This window comes from Photinus pyralis, unplaced genomic scaffold, assembly GCF_008802855.1.
Source record: "Photinus pyralis isolate 1611_PpyrPB1 unplaced genomic scaffold, Ppyr1.3 Ppyr1.4_LG8, whole genome shotgun sequence".
Taxonomy (NCBI): domain Eukaryota; kingdom Metazoa; phylum Arthropoda; class Insecta; order Coleoptera; family Lampyridae; genus Photinus; species Photinus pyralis.
In genome coordinates, this window is record NW_022170819.1 from 10,306,084 (window position 1) to 10,328,020 (window position 21,937).

The window sequence follows — 21,937 nt, forward strand, 5'->3', positions numbered from 1 at the left end:
AGATTGGTTTTAAGTTTTTAAGTGAAGACGGACTTTCATTTTTTCAATATATGTAACGATCCCAGATTTCAGTCGTTATTTACAATCAAGTGATCTCAAACAAAAATGTGATAAGTTACATCTTTCAACCATAGAGGAAAAAATTCTGTTTGAAATTAATTTGCTAAAAAATTTCCGATATTGAGCTAGCCGTCGGCATAGTTTTTGCGAAAATTTAACATTCTTTGAACGTCAGAATGAATAGTACGAGCAGGCATTTGCCGTCTTGAATTTGTAACTACCCGTGAGAACATTATTTTTTGCATGCTTTTGATTTAGGAAGTCCAATATTAAGCAATTATATAAATTGGTTACAAGATTTTGCAAACAATAAACAATAAAGTTTGTTTAGGTTAAAAATGCTATTTATTATTTGCGTTCAATTTATTACATGCAACATTACTTTCTACCGTTACAGCATAATACCTGTAATCTATTAGGAATTATTATTTATAATTTAATTTTCGCTCCGGTGCGCTCCAAACGCGCGAATGTTTACTAAAATCGTGTATAAAAATAAAAAAGGTGCAATTTTTCAATAGAAAGCTCTTGGGGACACGTTTACGGAAATGTGTCGAAACGAGCAGGGTCAGATCTAAAAATCAATTTGCGCTAAATAATAATTTACCCCCTCATTACAGGAAAAAACTTACAAACTAGTTACCGGGCGGCGAACCCCGATTGTAACTGACAGATCAACTGCAAATAGTAATTACTTGGGGGAATAATGAGGCAGTAATTGCAGATTTGTAAATTGCTAATCTGACGCATTTATCAGTGATTGAATCTCTATATGCGTATTTTGTATTTATCCAGCTGTAGGTGGATGTACCTATTCGCATTCAGTACACCTCATGTGCATTCATGACCTGGATGCGTTTTGTACATGTCGTGTACGCCGAAATGCGCGCCGATTGTTTTAACGTGTACGTCCATAATTTATAAAGCAGCCCACTAATTACATAGTTTTGTGAAACGTATTCTTTTTTCCACTTCCGATTAGCAGTTTATCCAAGTTTTTTGAGATAAATTCCGAAATGATAAGCGGTAATTATACTTATCGATAGTGAGTAAATTAAAATGAAAATTTCCGGCAATTAAAACGCCGTTTATTCAATTCGATTTCAATTTCTGCCCCGTTTCCATTCAATATGTGTGTTATCGCCAAGGTATTGTTTAAATAATAATTTCAAACTATAACATTAATTACAATTTGCCGAACAATTCAAGAAAATAATCTCGACGCTTAATAAACAGGAAAAGCTCTGAATCCGAATCAATAGAAATTATCAGAAATTTTTAATTAACAAGAGATTAGAGAATTTTTTTTGTTTAATTGTTAATTATAGTATGTAAGTTCGACGCCTTTTCCCTATTGCAACTTTTTATTTTATCTTCGGGTTTTAGGAACATCGTGTGTAACCGTATATCTTGTTGCGGCCGTGGTGGTCACCCTTTCCTTTCGCGATTAAATCTAGCCACAGTATTTATCGGTTCCTCTTTTATTTGTCTGTTATTTTAAATAAATATCGGTTTTTTGTTGTTTCAAAAAGCCGGTGGGTACATCAGGAAGTTGAGATTCTTGCCACGAATCGCTCCAAGCGGCGGAGTGGAATTTCCTTCAGGAAAACGTCTTCCCATCGAATGTTGAATAGAGCGAGTGTACTCTAATTGTGTAAAAAGTTGTCAAATGCTTGTTGCTTTTATTTTACGTTATCTTCAGATGCGTACGGTCTTTTAAAAAATCCAGGATCATCTTGAGAGGAACACTTTGTAGCATACCTGATGCGTCCATCAATCTGTTTCTTGGGTACTATACCCTATACACTGACCCAGTATGTGCAGAGGTATTTCTTCTTCTTATTTCTTCGCACCCTCTACACCGAGGGTATTGATTAAGATGAGAAAGGGTTCCTTTTATTTTGTTATATCTGTTCAAATAAAAGCAAAAAAAAAGAACTAAATTCGGCAAATTTCGGTTGTTCTAGTATAGCTTCGGAAGTACTCGGAATGTTCTTTTTTTTTACAGCTCTTCGTATTTTCTAGAGTTTTCGAGATCCCACGACCAGACTGTTACTGTCAATGCCTTGTAAGAGAAACTGGATGAAATCGGTCCAATCTATTACCTACTAGTGAAGGCTTATAGTGTTTTCTTACCAAAATCACGACTGCCCGCATTTATTTCAAAGCGCCGAGTAAACAGAAATACGCAAAAAAAAAGGTATAGAAGTAGGCGACTAAATTTCCGCGAGGGCATATGTGTCTCCCCAACCTTTTTTGAACAATAAACATTTAAATATGAGCATGTTTTTCAGCAATATCTATGGGTACGTGTTCTGCAACCACTGAACAGTCCACACGCACTTTCTTCATCTAATTCATTTTTGCTTTCAGAGTTCGTCTGCTGCGCTAAGCGCATATTATTCGTAAACAACGTAAAAATGTCACGAAATATTAAAGATACTTTTTTTGACAATGATAGACAATGTGACTATGAACAAAAATAACGGCACGGGTCTATAAGCATTCATAGGTATGCATTGCAGACGTAAGGTCGAAAATAAAGCCATTTATTTCACTGGTCATAAAAAACCGGTCGAAATTTAGAAATAAATGCGGGCGATCGTGATTTTGGTCAGAAAACTCCATAAAATTCCAGTAGCCGCAGTGACTAAACCTGTTTGCCTCTTTCTTACATAGAATAACCACGAAATTTATAATTGAGGGAGCAGTTCATATATCACTATCTATTTTACACCGTCGTTCTTATCGATATTCCCTTGTTCACAAGATTCCACTCCGATTGAATCCGTGGGACAACTATCTATGTACTAGTCATCTCAACTTAACTTTGGGGAAGTTCCCACGTGTCGCATCCGTTCCAAAAACCATAGAGGCTCTTAGCGATGTGGATAGCACAAGTATTAAATTCTCCTTTCAAAAATAAATACAGGGTGGCTCAACGAAAACGAAACAGAAATGAATAACTCGTAAGGAAATAACTTTTGAAGCAAACGCAAAATCACGGCGATTTGGATTGCAAGGGGGAGATCTTTTACTTCAAAATTTGTTCCCCTGCTGTCAACCCCCCAAGCAGGGTTGCCACCCCTTCACTAATTTTAAATTGAGCGTGGGGTCGAGTGACACATCATTGGAAAGGGCTCTTAATTTCCTATTACGCCTATGGTTTATTTTTCCAATTTGAACGAATCGTTTGTATAGAATACAGGGTGTCAAATTACAAATAATTCAAATGAATATTCAAGCTTTTACGTGAATGAACCTGGTTATAACAAATTTAGGTACACAAAATAATCCTGAAAAACATAAACCATAAGAAATCAACACAGAAAATTATTGAAGGGGTAGCAACCCTGTTTGGGTAGTTGAGAGCAGGGGTGTTAATTTTGAAGTGTTTTTGCGTTTTTTCCAAAAACTATATTCTTGCGATTATTTAGTCTGTTTCGATTTCATTGTGCCACCCTGTATATCACGCAAGAGATGATATTCGAAAAAGATTCAAGTGATTCAAAAAATTCAAAAAAGATTCCATAAGATTAGGAATAAATTAAAAAAAGGTTCAAATAATTGAAAAAAAATTAAAAAATTTGTGAAAGTTTAAATTTAAAAAAATCTTTTTTGAATCGTTTAGAATCAATAGAGATATTATTCAAAAAAGGTTCAAGTAATTAAAAAATATTCAAAAATTATTCTAAAAGATTAAGAACAAAATTAAAAAAATTCAAATAGTTAAACACAATTTATCAAATTTTAAAATTTTTTTAAAACTTTTTTTGAATCTTTTTGAATCACTATTGAACTTTTTTAGTTTTATATTTTGGAAAAAAGAGTTCAACATCATTATAAACAAACTTTTGTTATAAAAATTTTGTTGTATCTCTTCTAATAGGATCATTCTGAAATTCACAATCTTTGTGATTTTCCCCCGTATCTCTTAAGCGAGCGAATATTTTCAAAATTTGACGTTTGCCCCAAAAAGAGCACATAACGCCTATATTACTTTTTATTACTATTGCGGGGCCTATATAAAAGTGTCGAAATGGGACACCCTGTAAATCCAGTGAGTCGTTTCTTACATTAGACTCTGATTTTCAACGCGTTAGTCTACAGTACTTTATATTAACTAGGTGTGTTTTTTTGTCAAAAGTAAGGCCTTAATCACCAAAGAAATGTACGTTTCGTAGAGGAATAAGGGAGGTTTATGATGTACCTACTTACTAAAAGTCCCTCTTTCTAACACCACCTTTATATGAATTGGTGACCCAATCGGATTTTTGATGCAATTTTCCAAAATAGAAAACTCTGTTTGTTTCGGATTCTACGGGCCAAAGCCTTCAAGAGAGTAAGTCTTTTCAGGATCGATCTGAGACCATGGACTTTAGAGGAAAATAGTATACTCTTCTCTTCGCTAGATATCCAAACTCGCAGAACCAAATACTATCAAACTAAGAATTTTTTTTCGTACTACCAATTTAGGAGTGCATGATTAGAAATGTTTTTATAATATTAGAAAGGGGATACCGAGAAACCTAGGTAAAGCCACAAGTTCCACCCTTCTGTGTTATAATAATAGTTCCACACAATAAATTGCATCAAGTCTTGGTTCCCTCTCCACCTCCACCCTACATTTCAAAATTAAAGGATCGAGATTTGAAGATCTGAATCTGAAGGATCTGAGGAATCTGACGAATCAGGAGAATAGGGAAAATCTGAAGAATCTGATAAATCTGAGCGGTCGGAGGAATCTGAAAATAATCTGATAAATCTGAGGAATCGGAAGAATCTGAACAATCTGAAGAATCTGATAAATCTGAGGGGGTCGGAGGAATCTGAAGAATCTGAAGAATGAAGAATCTGAACACCCTATGTATAAACATTTTAAAAATTGGTAAATACAGAGGATCAAATCAACAATATTTTGCAAATAAACCAAGTCTCAAAATATGTATTTCTTTAAACTGAATGAATCTAAAGAATTAAAAAATTCAAACTAAAATGTCGTTGAAGAAATTCCTTTGGATGCCCCCATTTGGAGATATGCCATCTCGTGATAGGAACTACAAACAAAAATACAAAATTTGGGGAAATTCGTACAATTTTATTTTTTGCAACTTCGCAAATAACGAGGAACGAATTCCACGTTTAAAAATTTGTGCAGTCTAAATATTTAAAAATTCAATTAATTGACTTCTACAGAAAGAAGGAAATGAATCAGTCGAACTGTCTCTGTCCCTCGCTCGTCTGACTAACGCCGGGATTTTCACATAACCATCGCGTATATGAATTTTCAGACAGTGGAATTCACAAGAGAAAAATTTTACCCCTTTCGAATTGCAGTGGGTAGAAAGAATTTTTATTATACGTTACTGTTACAAACATTTTCGAAATATTAACGTTATCGTCGGCCGAACAGGAAACGGCCTTATCAGCCGCGCCAGCGAATTTCCCACAGCATCTTACTTTAGGTTTGTTAAGTTGCTGCGCTGATTACTACGTAATAATAATTAAGTATTAATGTGTTTGTTTCTTTATCTATTATTACTGCACGTAATTACCGGCGATTTGTTTCCGACGCCATTAACGAGTCTTACCTGTACAAACACGAAAGCGAGACCATTTCGACAAGCCGAAAGTACGTACGCGTTTCGCATACTAAAATTAAGCATATTTATTGGTGCAAAGTTCTAGGTATATAATGTGCATCATAATTTCGTTTCACTAACCTGGAAAATTCGAAGAGGTCGGAAAACTGGGCGAATCTGGAAAAAATCGATTTATAAACAATTGCTATTCGTCAAAGTTTCAAGGTGTGCAACATTGATAAATGATAATTAATTATTTCTGTCATTATAATTAAATGGGGAAACTCTTAAACTTAGGTATACCCGTAATTCCGTATTATTGCGTACAGGTTAATTTTTTAATTCCCATAAGGTGATTCCGGATGATCTACACAGGCACTCGAATATTCTAAGGCTGTGGTCCCCCTCCACTCCCCGCTCCTAAATTTCGTCGTTTGTTCACAGTCCAGAGACCTTCAAAGCCAAAGTTGATCGGATTCGCAGCTTGCCGGGAGAAATGGAGTGTGCGAAGTACTGCAAAGGTCCAAAATCAATCCTGCCTGATTGGAAACTAGTTTGTGACAATTTAGTTTCGAAAAATCAAGGGTGCCTTTGAAATTTTCAAAAAACGTTTTTTGCATATCAGTAAAGTGCTCTTCAAAGACGAGATACGCACAAAAGTTGTTCAGAATGAAAATCTGAGTCCTAGGCCTACTTTGATTTTTTTATGTTTTATTTTTGACCTGCGGATTTTTTTAGGAAATCCGAAAAAAATGTTTCTTAAAAGCAAAAGAAAATTGAGGATTTTAATTGAACTTGCTCAAATGGGCCATACGGTAACGGTCATTACATTCTATTCTGAATAGTTTTTTTACGTACCATTCTTTCGGATTTCCTCAAAAGTTACAAAATAAAAACATTAAAAAAATCTAGGCCCTACATTTTACATGTTTTTTACTCTCAACAACATTTGTACGTATCTCGTTTTTTTGAAAATTTCAAAGGCGATTTCGAAGCTAAAATTATGTTACAAATTAATTTCCTACAAAGCGGAGCTGATCCACAGAAGTTTTTTTTTTGGTTTACAAACAAACAATCGGGAGACACACTGTATGCATTTTAGCAAATTTTAAACAAAAACTTTTGAAAAAAAATTTTCAAAATCGGAAAAAACATCCCCAAAACCTATTGAAAGGCGTGCCACCAGTCTTTGTAACTTTTTGGTTGCTGAGAAAAAATTAAAGAAGAAATCCCAATTTCACCCCTTTTTTGGGGGTGACTCCCAAACGAAACACGTTGTACCCTCGGTTTATTTGGAAAAAGTTCTTGTTTTGATCCCTCTCCCACCCAATTTTTGTTTACATACTTACATGTAACACCCTGCCTAATTAAAATAAGCGAACGCAAAAGGGATTTGAAGTCCCTAAGTGACCTTTTTGTTGTCTGAAACGTGATATTGCCTAAAAATCGGGGTAATTCTTAACCGTTAGAACACGTCAATGTGCAGATCCGAAGACAAGTTGAATCGAAATTTTCAGAAAAAATTACTTTATATACCGGATATTCCCACAAAATAAAAATATCCCTAACAAATCCAAAAAAATTGCCAATTTGATCTACAGGCAGGTCGGACGTTGCAATTTATCAAAAGAACAGGCCACAGAAGGTTTCGTTAAAATCACTAAACCGAAGCAAAAAAATTGTCAAAAATCGTCGCTTGATCAATTGCATGTTATACAGGGTGTTTTTTTGTGACCTTTAGTTAAACGTTTCTGGGAAAGTAAAATATGTAGGTTTTTGAAAATTTGTACTTAGGAGTTACTCTGAAGGCCGAATCGATGTATAAATATTTTCAAAATGGTCGCACTTTCGGAAATACCGGAAGTAGCTAGTAACTTCGTTATTTTAAGTGGCAACCCCTATTTTTTATTGCATTTTTGGATTTTACGTGAAATTTCAGTTCTTTTGATACCCACCTGTCGATATCTGCCATTTATGGATTTTAAGTTATTTTGACTCTAAGAAAAAAAATGGCAGATGCAGATGGTATCTTGATAATTAATTACTTGGAAACGGTTATAGTCATGGCAACCTATTTTTATCAGTGCATAGAGAATGAATAGGGCTTTCTTTTAGTGACCTTAAAAAAAGTTAAGTTGGAGATCCAAATTTATGAAACTTCAAAGATTAAAAACTCAGTTTTTTAAATGGAATGACCATTTTCTTACTATTGCATGAGATAAAGAATCGAAATGGGCATATTTGACAATACATGTTCCTATAGCTATCTTTAACAGTTTCTGACTTATTCTTATTTTATTGAATTGACACCATTTTTTTCAAAAAGCGTCTTTGCAAAACGACACCAAAGTGAAAATGAAAAAAGTAATCGAAATGTGCGCAAAATGGGCACTTGTCATCAAAAATTTAAAAATTCTGTTTTTTGTTAAAATCGACGCTAAATCACGAGATTAAGTAGTGAAAAGGATTGACGGAAATTTGAGTCCCTAAGTGACATTTTTAAATGATCGGAAATTGGAGGTTGTTTGATGCGAATAATTTGTGGTGCCTAACTGACCTTTTTTTCTGACTTAAATCTCAATATTGCTATTATTATACAGGGTAATTTAGATCAAAGTTGCACTTTTGAAATAGAACCCCCTGTATATTATTGCATATTTCGACTCCTTATAAAATGAGCTATGAAAAACCCAAAAGATTTTTTGTTTTGTTTTGTTTGGGGTAAGTGTTTTATAATTTGACTTGATGTTGGTCAATTTCATGCACTGCAGAGTCACGGCCTTCTAAGCTTCATGATATTTTTACCGGACATCTAATTTTTGACGACTCATTTTAGATATGTGTAATACATAAACTCACACTAAAATTGACCAAGGAATCGAAATATGCAATAATATACAAGATATTCTATTTAAGACATGCAATTTTGATATAAATCACCCTGTACAGTAACTGCAATTTCGTTAAACACATTTTTAGGTTTTATGTAGCCTTAAGCGTCCTTAAACATTCCCCGGAAAGGAATTCTAAATGTGTGCGTTAATAAATCTTCCACTCACGCACTAATGGCCCACCCTGTATAAGTGATATTCCAGTAAGAACGAAAACATCTTTAAAAAATAAAAAAAAAAGGTCGATTCGATGACCTATGCTACAATTTTCCACAAAAAACACGTTACAGAAGGTTTCGTCAAAATTCAACGCCTACTTCGAAAGTCGAAATTGTGGCAGCCTTACATCATTAAAACCACAGCAAAAAAAATTTTTTTAATGTCGCTTTTTTGACTGGATCTTATACATTTAGGCAATGGGCATTTTAAAAATACCCCCATCGCCTTATGCAGAAAAGCACGGTTTTGACTGTATAAGCATATTTTCGTTTTTTGAATTTTGCATGCCTTTATAAACAAATAAGGAAAGTGAAAAAAATTTAAATAAATTGGCGCAAAGTTGGTACTTTTCTGGACTTTCCGTTACGAAACGATTACTTATTTAACAGATGATTTCCATCCGGACAGTAGAGCTGCAAATGCGTTAAATCTGAACCGATATGAAGATACCTACTGATTTTTTCAAAAATTTCCTTCAATAAATTCATAATTTTTGTTTTTTTTTGTATTAACATCGACGATCTACATGATAAAGTGAACGCAAAAGTTTGACGTTAATTTAAGGTCTCTAAGTGACCTTTTTGTGGCTTCAAACATTGATACTGATTAAAAATCGTATTAATTTTAAAATGCCTGGTGTTTGAAGGCAGTTCCACGGCAATAATCCCTAGTGAGACATCGAACACGTTTATGTACAGCACTGGAGACAACTAAATTTTCAAAAAAAGTCACTTTATATACGTGATAATCCCAAAAATCCCGAAGCTTCTCACAAATTAAAAAAAAACTGCCGATTTGATCGAACGACATCTCAGATATTGATATTTGAGGCAAAGAACGCGTTACAGAAGGATACCCTCAAAAATTTGTTGGAAAAAATCGCAATCGATGAAGTTTCCATGGTAGCTTTACCTCATTAAAACCGGCCTATGTGGCGCAGTGGAATGGAATCTCTACTGAGAGACTACGGGTTCCTGGTTCGAAGCCGGGTTCGGACATGGGCATTTATAAATGTATAGTGGGTTGGGTTGGTAGAGCAACCGTGACTAAAACCCCATCCACAAAACCAAAAATAAAATAAATAAGGAAGCAAAAACATTTTCAAAAATCGTCGCTTTTTAAATTAAATCTTGTACATTTGATCGTAGGGATTTCAAAAATAGACCTACCTATCGCCTTATGCAATAGGGCATAATTTAAAAGATTTTGTCTTTTTTGAACCGAACCAAATTCCTTTTCGCTTTGTATCCCATTTTTGAATTCTTCAATGCCACTTAAAACAACCCAAACTGCTTTTTATCAACAGGCAAGTAAATTAATCAAAAATTACCATACACTAAACCAATAAAATAAACTCCCGGAATATGAAGATATGGAGCGCCGAAAACCTGCATGACAGGGTTAAAGTAGCAATGGAGACAATTCCTATCTTTCCAGATCCAAATCCCATGCAACTGTTTTCTGTAGCATTTCAAATATTCAATATATGACCTTCCCCAGCAAATTTGAGAAAAAATCCAAGAGATCTTTCACGCCCCATTTTATGAATCGAAGAGACCGTTATAACAAATCAAAAATTGTAAAAATGTTTACCTCACGATGAAAAGGCATAATAATTTCGGAAAGCTGCCGAAACTTGCAGACAGTCCTTTATTTTTTATTTAAAACCCGATTCTGTAGGACAATAAATGTATGGTTAGGAAGCAAAGTTGTAACACGACATATTGTTGTTGCGTGTCTAAAATTATACCAATTTAAACAGTGTATTTTACTTAGGGGTGTCGGACAAATAATAAACCTTATTGTATCGTTACCCGATTCACATGAGAACCAATTTCGTCCAGCCATACACGCGGGCTATTGTTCAACAAGCACGAAACTTACATTGTTCATTGAATGTTTATTAATATTTCTCAAAATTTTAGCCGAGCACATGTTTAATGACGGTCACATGCGTAAAACCCCTCGGGCAAAAGTGTGCAGTTACTTTTTTTTAACACGTCCGCATTTGATGAGAAAACGTAACCGTACGGTAGCAATGAGTTGGATTATTTTCGAAAACCACCATCGTATCGTAATGATACCCTCACACTGGTTAGTACCATTGCTCCTGATAATCACAGTCGATCACGAATGGCCAAATCCAATTATCCTCTGCAGACTCGAGATAATCGAAGAATCGTTTTTATCTCCGTCAAAAAATTTTTACAGCCGCCGCCGTACAAAACAATCAATCGATTAAGAGATGCGGCGGTTTGCGTCTTTAGCGGCCTGGCCGATGATTTGAGGTAAGCTCGCATATACGCTCGACCACAGAATCGTGGGTTTCAGACCCAAGAAAAGTGGTTGATGGTTTTCGATTCAAGTGACCATATTAATAATCGCGTATAGCTATTATCGTATCAAACCACTTACTTAAAGATTGCGTTTAGTTTCTTAATGATTACAAATTAATTAATGCGGGAGATTACGTTATTTTATCTTTTTTCTTTACAATATGAGAGATTTGATTATGTTTCTTTTGGAAACATTTTGGTTGAGCGACCTTCTCCATTCCTACGTTATATTTTAAATAATTACTCTCAAATCTCACCTTATCAAATTACAATGGCATTGATAGTTTGATTTGCAAAACTAACAGGTGCGGCAAGGGGCACCACAATGTACATATTTGTTAATATGAATTGTAATTCAGTAAAAAAAGAAAATTATTAGAGGTTTCTTGATTCTTGACAATTATGGCTTGCAATAGGTTTGCCAAACACCAAAATTTAGTTTAAATACTTTAAAATTTCCTAAAATTTAGATTGCACTAATGAAGCTAATTCTATTCAACCTTTACTAACTTACTTTCTAAGGCGCTAACATAATTTTGTACTTAATTGGGAGAAGGTTGACCAACTGAAAATCTAATAATAATTCCAACTAGTCAAACTTATCCCAGTTAAGTCCTATAAACATACAAAAAAATATAGAACTTATTTTCTAACTGAAATTTCAACACACATTATTAAAACTTAACAACAGCCTCTACGGTACTCCTACAGTATTTACGCTGCGGTTTTCGAATTACAAATGAATCAGAATTTACAGTATCTTCTAATTTAATTGCGTCAACCTCCATAGAATTCGTCTAGTTGAAATCAAGGTTCATATTGTATGGTATATGGAGATCCTTCTCCATATTAATCAGATCGAAGTAATTGTTTATATTATTTGTACATAACTCGTCTCAATTTTTTCTAACTTAATGTTCTTTCGGCCACAAAAATGATATAATTCATCGTCGATAAAGTTTATGTGCGAATATAAGTCACATGCAACCCGCACAAAAATTCAGCAAATAATGAAATTCAGGGATTTATTTATTTATTGGAATGGGCGGGAATTGAAAAAGAAAAGTAGCGAGAATTGGATTGTTGGTAGAGGGCCGTGGGGCATAGCGCGTTAAACAACGAAAGCGTTCTCGTCGACTGGTTTTAACAGAATTTCATTAAATTTGACTAGTTATTCTAATTTGGGTCTATCGGCGTGTGGATGCAGCTTTAGTTCACATTAGTATTTGAGTTTCAAACCAGGAGGCATGTAAGTAGATAATTTCATTCAAGGGTCAAAAACTTAAATTTTAGACGATTCCCACAATAATTAGATCTACCATGGCGCCAACGATCTACCTACATGTAACTTTCCCGTCACGTTTAAAAAAATATCTAAGCCACTTAACGGTTCCGTGTTACGTAGAATTTGTGCCAAAGTCACCATGTTAAAAATAAGTACAAATTGTGAACAACTCTTGTGCAGATAAAGCGGTGACCGGTAAATTAAGTATGTCTCGTACAAATGTTCCAATAGCTTTTTGCTCTTCCGACACTCCGTTCACGAGGAATACCTCAAGTGAATAATTTTGACTTCACCAACAGATATGCTTTGGTCAGATGGTCCATTAGCCCTTCGTGAGTACCGTCCCCAGACATTCCATTCTCGAGATATTAGCACTTAACGTAGTGACATAGTCGTTCTGCTCTCAAGATATGAGGAATTATAACTTATTTCGAACAGATGTTGGAGAGGAGGGCAGTAGGAATTAATTCCTGTTGTCCAGACTTTGTATTAGAATACCATGAATCATAATAACAGTTTTATCCCCCTCCCCCAATTACAAAAAGGTGAGGAATTATAACCGATGACGATAATAGGTCGTGGATGAAAGCCATAGTTGGTAGAAGGGTGGTAGTTGATGGATAACAGTTTCTTTCGTAAGGACCTTTAATTAGAGTACTATGAAAGTTAAAATCAATGTCTACCCCCTCCCCCTCCTCTATCACCAACTGACTTCGATGAGTTGCGTGGGAAAGTTATAGTTTACAGAAACCAAGCCTATTCACCCCCACCCCTCACCCCCACCGCCCGCTTCCCATTTTCAAAAGTTTACTTTACTTTTTTAATTCTTAAAAAAATGCGCTAAAAATTCGAAAGTGACACCTCGTGCGGGTCGATAGAAGTGACCACTTTCTTGCTCTCTCACACTCCTTCGTTCCCTTCGCACCTCTACACAACGTTGTGAATCGTTGTCGATCTGAATCTAAATCACCCTTTGTGAGTACCATCCTCGGATAATCCACTGTTCATATATGATGAATGAAATAGAACCGATCACTCGTAAAGGAAAAGGGCTGTAGTATAAAGCAAAGTGCAGTTCAGAAGCTGTCAGCGTATGTACGAGTTAAATGCGCCTTATTTTAGGATTTCTTATTTTATTTGTCGACCGTCTGCGTGCGGGGTACTATGTCCAAACAAGCTTTGTAAGCTTTTCTTTCTTGTAGGGATTTCGTTTTCATTTTTTTTTTCATTTTATTTCGGAATAATTTTTTGTCATCGTCATTCAATTAATTCTGGGATTATTCGAATCCATTGTGCGATCCAAATAAGAGTTTTCATGTCAGATTTTTTTCTAATCATGCTCAAGATTTATTTCAGGTGTTAATCAAATGTTGTATAATGTTTGGTGATCGAGGCCACCGAGTCTCTCAAATGGAGACATCAATATTGAGTTCTCTCTTATAGCAGATGCCTGATGTGTACGAGGAGAAATATAAAAATAGAATGCCTTTGAAAAAGTTGAAGTGGGGTTCAGATAACGTTTGTTTATAAACGCTACAGAAGAATTAGCAGCGGAAAGTCCGTGACGTTCTCGAACGTTAACGGCAATTGGGATTCTCGACCTTTTTCAGGAGAGTTATTGAAATTATTTAGTTTAGTCGTCATGATTTGACGTTTTGAAAGCATTGAGTTTTTAAAGTTATATACTGCTGTGTAAACAATGTTCGTTTGGGACGTTGACGTTTAGATCCAGGTGGGTGTTCTAATTATGAATCAAACCCTTATTATTACTACTCATTTAATCAATTTCCTGGGATTACTTACGAATAAACACAATAAACACAAACGTTTACTTTATTTCATTCTAAAAGAAAGAGTATTTTATCCCAATTTCTGTTATCAGTTTGTTTAGTTAATGCATTTGTGACAGCTCCGATTTGATTTATTGGGTTTTCGTTTATTTTTGTAAAATTTAACGTAATTTTCTAGAGATAAGGTGGCTTTTTAATATGAAAAAACTGTTTTCGTAGAAATGTTATATTTAAGATAAGATCATTTCGAGCTCCTGCACGTGATCAAAACACGCGTCCTGTCGCAAGTTCCAGTGAGCAGGGGTCCTTACTTGGTTAAAATTTTTCCACGCTATCTAAGGAGGGACGCCCGTTTAAATACTAGAGGCGGCGTAAGTTCGGGGGCGTTTTGCCAAATTCGAGGTCGGGATGCCGTTCGTAAGAAGACGCTTTCTCACCAAGTTCCAAACCGAGTTGCGGTTCTTTGAAGAGGCATTTTATCAATGGCGAGACCGAGTTGCTGTTTTGAAAGTGGAGAACACATGTGTTGAAGTTGGTGTTAGTTGCTGTTCGTCGCTCTAAGCAAATTTGTTGTTTTGTGGAAGTGAGTTCAGTACGCGCTGGGAATAGCGCTTTCACATTGAAATTATCGTCTACGATAAACGCCATTTGAGTTATCGGTGGTGTACTTTTGCGTTCACCTAGATATCACAATCAATCAACGTGTTTGAGGAATTGATTTAAGAAGAACAAGTTTTTGTGCGTCACGTGTCGGTTAAGTGCATTGCTTTCCTTAGTAATTAGTGTACCTGGATTTTATTGGGATTTATAACTCGAAACCTGTATAATAATTAATTTTAAGATTTTTTGTTTAAATTGTAATCGAACGCATCTGCGGGATTTGTTTATTAGGACCCCGTGGTCCAATATTGTTAAATAAGATTTTATGTTTAATTTCATTTGTGGTCATAGAATACATTTTGTTTATACAAAATCATGCAAGTCGTGTGTTTATTCGATTCCTTTAACGATTCAGAGAGATGTCTCATGCTCAATTACGATCAGTTTTATTGATCCAAAGTTGATTTCAAGCGCTTTCAAAATTGTTTGCCTGGAATCAGGAATGAAGTCAGAATGGAAATATTTTTGTTGTGTCGGGGTGCGGAAGTGTACTGAGAAAAATGTCATTAAAGAGCTAGTTAGGTTTGAGGTGTTGTGTACATGGTCCGAAATTTAAGGGTCACAGCATTTTGATTTGCTCGCCCAGTTATTTTTTGTTTGTGACCCGAATTTAAAGGGTCACAGTAATCCGTCGCCGTAGTTTTGTGCATTGAAGATTACCATTAGAATCAACAATTAAAAAGTGAGCGTCTAATTTTCCCACCTTAAGAAGTTCGCATGCCGCGAAGACCCATACAAGTGGCTAAAAGTTAAGCCACATATTCTTTCAATCTGTGGTGTGGTGTTTGATGAATACTGAATTTGTTTTGGGTGGACATAATTGTGATGATATTTAAGTTAGGTTTTAATTTTAAATTTAAGTTGTTTGTAATTGTTTTTAAATTTTGCCAATTGTATTTACGAACTCGGTGAGTTAGGAGTCTTGTGTAATTTGGGCAAGCCGTTTGTGAAAATAAATGCAATTAAATTTTGTTTGTAAATCTAGTTTTTGTGACCCTTTGAAGTCATTTTGAGTATTGCAAACATCCTGTAGAAACTGTTTTCCAAGGATCCTAAAGTAAGTGTAAGTATTGCAGTAATCTCATACAAAAGAATTAGCTTATAGCATTTAAAATTAATTAAATATGTTTGCCTTTGTTGACACGTATATAAACAATAAAAAAATATTGTTTAATTAAGGTTAGTTTTTGATGTATTATTCATGGTGCAAATTTTTTAGAGCAATTCTAATAGAATAGTGTTCCAACTTTTTTGCATCCCCTGTTCAGCGATATCGTCTGGTATGGCACTAAAAATACTCAGTATAGAATATATAATTAACGAGATAATTAAGTACATGTTATTAATACAAAAAGCCGTAAAGTTTAATGAATTTTAATATTCAAGATTTAAGAAATTACCAGCTTGATGACAGAAATAGAAAATCTGTTACGCCCTTAATCATTTCCATCTAAATTACTAAAAGAGAAAAAATGTGGATATGCTAAACACATTGAATATTAATGAAATCATTGTTATATACGTAAGTATAGATAATCGTGGTAAAATAATAAATTCATAAAATATTACGTGCATGAGAGGAAATTAAATACCTACTAGAAATTTTCCATACAGTAGGTACAAAGGAAATTCTTGCAAAATCAATATGTTAAAACGGCGGGTCCCACACGAATTCTTGCGAAAATTTAAAATAATTAACTGCTAATAATAAACAATTAAAACTTACTCGTCTTCGATCGTGGTTCTCTAGGCCCATCCACCGTCACCTTAATTGCTTTATTATAAGTCGCTATCTGCGGAGGGTTGGTGGAGACGGTGATCGTAAGCGAGAACGACTTTCCTGCAATAAACCAGAGAATAGAATAAGTATTAATTGATCGAGTGAAGGGCACGCGTAACAAGCCTTATTTACACGCCAATTTTTGAGACATGTGGTCGATGTAACAAAATTGCGGTTACCGAAAAGTGCACAAAATATACAGAGACACGTATAATTTTCCAGGCGAGCCAGCCACAAATTTGCTAATTATAATTGGTGTCGGTTTGGCATGTGGCGAGATCATTTTACTTTACGGATCGGCCCTAACGAACAAAAAAAAAGCGAGAAAAGGAAACCGTTCCTGTACAAATTCCGGGAAAATTATCAGCGCGGTAATAAACGAATCTTAAGACAATGATAATTCCGTAATTTTTTTATCATTCAACTTAGAAACGCGACCACATCCAGGTTTCCATAAATCCTCATTTCACCACAACGACCGGCAAAATAAGTCGATGATAAGAGAACGCGCTGTGATTATTATTATTGTACAAAAATAACCTAAAACGGCGAAAACACGGCCATTGTTAACTAAAATGGGCCATAAAACACTTACATAAACCCGCCTTTTAAGTTTATGAAAGTGATTAACGGCCCCTTAATGTCACAGGGTTTTTAAGAATTATGGCGCGAGCTTCATATATGCCACACACACGCATTCACACGTTAAGAGAAAAAGCCGTAACAATCACTTCGACATATCATGTTCGTAATTAATTTTGCCGAACGTCCCCTTTTTGGTTAATTACGCGATGAGCCTTTTACGAAAAATCGGAAAAGTGGAAGCGCGCGGTTTCCATGAAGGATGATGAGCACAAACGTTCTCATTACAAGGCAAATTTAATCCGCTTTTTTTGTTTGTTAATAACTTATGAATCGATTACAAGTTTACCGTTAGCGTTTTTATTCGTCATTAATACTTCTTAAAAACTGGAGGAAAGGTAGTTCACATACGATACGGAACTGATCAGGTTTTTCACATTATTCAACATGGAACTAGGAAAGCTAAGACGAAATTTTGGGAAATCGTTTGAATACTGCCTACTCAGTCCTTCTGTGACCGTGAAACTAAAATTCGTAGAATAATAACCGTTACGTTTTATCAATTACATAATGCGCTCATAATGGTTCCACAGATTCCAGTGCCTTAGATCATTTGTATAAGACGAAAAGTCCAAAGATATGCGGAAATAGGAGTTGACCAGTATAATTATGGAAATTGTGAATGAGAGAGCTAAAGAAAAAGAAGAACTTATAGAGCGAAATAATGCACAGAATATTAACAAAGGATATAAGGGATCAAAATTGAAAAGTAGAAAAAAGGAATATAATGTTAAACCAAAACAACAAAAGAAACTGACAAACAAAAATAATACATTGAAAAAACAAAGAACGTGGGAAGAAACGATATGAAAGAAAACGCTGGAGATTAAAAAGTGATAAGCACATGAATCGAAAGAAGATATTTAGAATTAGAAGTCTGAATATAAGCATTTCGAAGAGATCATCAGACACAATTGGAAGGGAACAGAAACTGCAGAACTAACACCAAAGAAACTTAAGAGAATATTTAATAAAATAAAACTAGTAATATAGGTAAGAGACGGTTTCTAGTAAATTTTGGCCTGTGGAAGCCTAAAAATTTATAACTATCAAGATCTGACCACTGTCTACACTCCTCGTATACGTATCCAACATTTTTGAAAAGTTTCCACAATTTCCTACACGTTCACTTGTTCGGTATATTCTCTCGGGATGCTCGAAATGGGGAAAATGATAAACCAGAACAAAGTTCACAAAACCTTGCCCATATAATTTGAATGTGTTAAGACAGCGAGCGTCTATTAAAGGCGACATGCTTACTACAGAAGAATCGACCGAAAACGATTCAAGGTTGAATTCCAAAAACATATGAAAACGAAAAGGTACAAAGACAACAAGTTAAAAAAGTGGTAATTCGCGACCGACGAAACCGTGATGACATTTACCTTTACACGGGTTTCCGTTGTAAAACCTTATGCGAATTTTCAAAATTTTTCACATTTGCCAACATTTCGGAAACATTTCTACCCAAAATCGTCCTGAAATCTTTATTTTCGTGCATACTTTCTGTCAGGAAATTTACGTTTCCATGACAGAGGCAAAGCAGACTACGTGTCCTGCCGCTTGTCACTTTACTGACCGCACCTGTCACTTTACCGGTCGCATTTGTGACATTTATAAATGTCTATAATTACTCCTGCCATCACTGACAGATTGACATTAATCAAAAGTTCTAGGTATATAAAAAATGAAATTTTATATTAAAATACGATTTCGGGTATAATTTAATAGGAAACTCGTAATTAAAATGACATATTATCTGACTCGGAAATTAAAGTACTCGACCCCGAAGGAGCCTCGTACTTCAATATTTCCTCGCCAGTAATGTGTCATTTTCCTGACTGTTATGTAAATAACTATTAACATTTGATACATATTTTCATTTCCAAAACGCTTCCAATATTTTCTTCATATTTCGAATATTTCAAACAAATTCCGCACCTTATAAATATTTGTGACATTTCCAAGTTTTTAATATTGCCTACACATCTCTATCTATTTTTCACCTAGTTTCCTCGTTCCAAAATTTCCAAAAAATTGGACATTTAACACGTCCGAAACATTCCCAACATTTCCGCGACATTTTCGAAACTGCATCCAGAAGCATATCCATAACTTACCGAACTCTTCAAAATTGTTGTAAACATTTTGGAAACTAAATTATAAAAATCTCCCACCTTCTACGCATCTCCAAAATCTGATGTGTATATTCAACTTTACCAAGCCATTTCCAAAATTTACTGAACATTTCCAAATTTTTTTTTCGAAAAACGAATCTGAACACGTTCGACCAGGGCCCGACACTTCCTGCACCTTTCCAAATTTTCCAATACATCTCCAAACTAGTTCCAAAATTCATCAAAATAGATTGCCAAAATTAGTTTTTGAAAATTTGGAACAAATTTCATTAGTTCAATTGACGTCAACTTATGAAGACCTCTGTTTTCAAGCAAGTATTAATAATTTCCTCTGACCCCCCCCCCCCCCCTAACTAATCCAGAAAAATCACATCTCGATATCTGTAAAGTTAAAGGAGTGTTCTGAATGAAGAGGACGAACAGCGATAAAGGTAAACTAATAGTTAGAACCGAATCGGCCCAAGTGTTTGAAAGCTATCGTGTTCACGGACAGACGGACACAATCGATTCCCCTATAAACCTTTTATCGCTTTGCTCTGCCGTTTAATAAAAGGAAGGTTAATTAAGCACTACCTATTTTAGAAACAACGTCCCATTACGGTTCGAAAATGTGGTTGGGGCCGTTTTTGATGGTCCTTATGGCAGTCCACCCTCCTGAGGGAGAATAAAAGTTCTTTCAATGCGTCCATTTACCCTCCCTTCCCCTTTCTTCTAACTGCGGCATCCTGCATAGTTTTTACCGTTCTTGAGTAACAATTTTACTGTAGAAAAACACGAAAGCGCCGATGCCGGGAGAAGGGGGTCCGTTACGGGCCAGTCGAGCGATTTTCTTCATTTTCACAATATACTTTAACAAAGACACTCTTTGCTTTGGTCTACTCTACATATAACTGTTCATACGGTCGAAATTCCACCCCCTTCGACGAGGCGAGCTCACGACCGGTTCAGTACCTTCGCAGTCCCCGAATGCCATTTTCTATTTTTCACTTTTTCATATTTTCATTCGCATTTTTTACATATTTTCATCTGCGTTTCACAAATTAAAAAAAAACGTCTTCAGTATCGAATATTAATCTTTCGTTTATTGTATTTATTTATTTATTTGTTTATTTATTTATTTTTTTAGTATTGATTCATGATTATTCTTAATATATAAAACCAAATCGTATACCTATTATTATAACTCAATAAGAATGTCCGGACCGATTTTCATGATTTTTGACGTGTTGGATTCGTCTCCGGCCCGAATAGCAGAATATTACAATATAAAAAACGACAAAAATATTTAAAAAAATCTAAAAAAGGTAACTAATCGAACTAGTGTTTCAAATACTACATCATTGGAATGTGTAGAAATATTCATTGCAGACGCAAATGATATCCAAATTATCACAATGAAACAACTCGCATAGCAAAACAGAGAAAACACCAAGCCTAATTTTTAGTTCGTTGTATGAAGTACTCCATTGTAGTTTGTGTGAATTACGTTGAACATTAAAAAATTAAATAAAAACAAACTAGGCTTTTTTATTATAGTTTTCTATAGGCGATCGATTTCGGGTGATATATTCCCATCATCAGGCCGTGCTGAAATAATTTTTAGATTAAAATAATCTTCATCTCTTAACATTTCAAAGGATTTAAAATATGCACAGTGTGATTATGTAACGAACCAGAAATTATCTGTTAACTCGCAATACTTCCAAATATTTAAAGAGTACACAGTGTGTCGCGTAAAAATACGCATGTACACATTGTAATTTTGAAACAAATCTTCAACATATTCTGAAACGGCATGTCTTAAGACACAGGTCATCAAAGAATTGAAAATGTGCACAGTGTGATTTTGCAACACATCGTCCTGGTATCTCTTAACTCACAAAACCCCCAAAGGATTTAAAATGTGAACACTGTAATGAGCTTATAAGGCAATGTTCGGAGAGAGGGTAGATTTTGTATTTGTCTTCAACAAAACAGTGTTGTAATGTAAAATATTTAAAGTAGAGTCTCTGGGTGTGTTCCTTCCATTTGCACACAGACTCGGCATCTTCCCTGAAAGGAAGCTCTTATTCGTTCTAATACAAAAATATTTCAATTAAGACACAAAATCAACTCCATATCTTTTGTTTCTTTACATGAGTAGGTACTTTACGCAGATAAAATATCAGACCTTTTTTTTAAATGCCCTGTATACGAGGTTTAATTAGCGCTGAAATATAATCTGACTAAAATGAGTCCTCCGAGAGTTATACTTAAAAAAACCTTTGCAAAAAAGCGCTAAAAATTCATCGACTATAATCCTGACTATAATGTTTATATTAAATTTAAAATAATATACTAAGCAAGTAGTTTCAAGTTATAATTGAACCTCGAATTAAACATGATAAGAAGAATCGTATACGATTTTCAGTAAGTGCATCTTTTGATACTCAGCTCGCATTCTGAAACACGACATTTAATCCGGCTCATAGTCAATAGCACTGATCCTTGAACTCGTACAAATCGATTTCGCGAAAGTTTGAAATAGCTGTCTGTTTTCGTTCTCGAGTTAGAC

At 34.9% G+C, this 21,937-nt stretch overlaps 1 protein-coding gene across 4 annotated transcripts in view; it reads right to left on the reverse strand.

Annotated features, from left to right (window-relative positions):
* Positions 1-21,937, reverse strand: part of LOC116178152 (runt-related transcription factor 3-like) — an 82,167-nt gene that overhangs the window by 47,961 nt on the left and 12,269 nt on the right. For 2 of the 4 annotated variants that reach the window (XM_031497562.1, XM_031497560.1), the window contains exons 2-3: positions 16,550-16,663; positions 5,784-5,819 (exon numbers count right to left, since the gene is read on the reverse strand). In XM_031497562.1, coding sequence (XP_031353422.1) covers positions 5,784-5,819; positions 16,550-16,663 — 150 coding nt within the window. The remainder of the gene's footprint in view (positions 1-5,783; positions 5,820-16,549; positions 16,664-21,937) is intronic. The other 2 variants (XM_031497563.1, XM_031497561.1) reach the window with 1 other exon arrangement.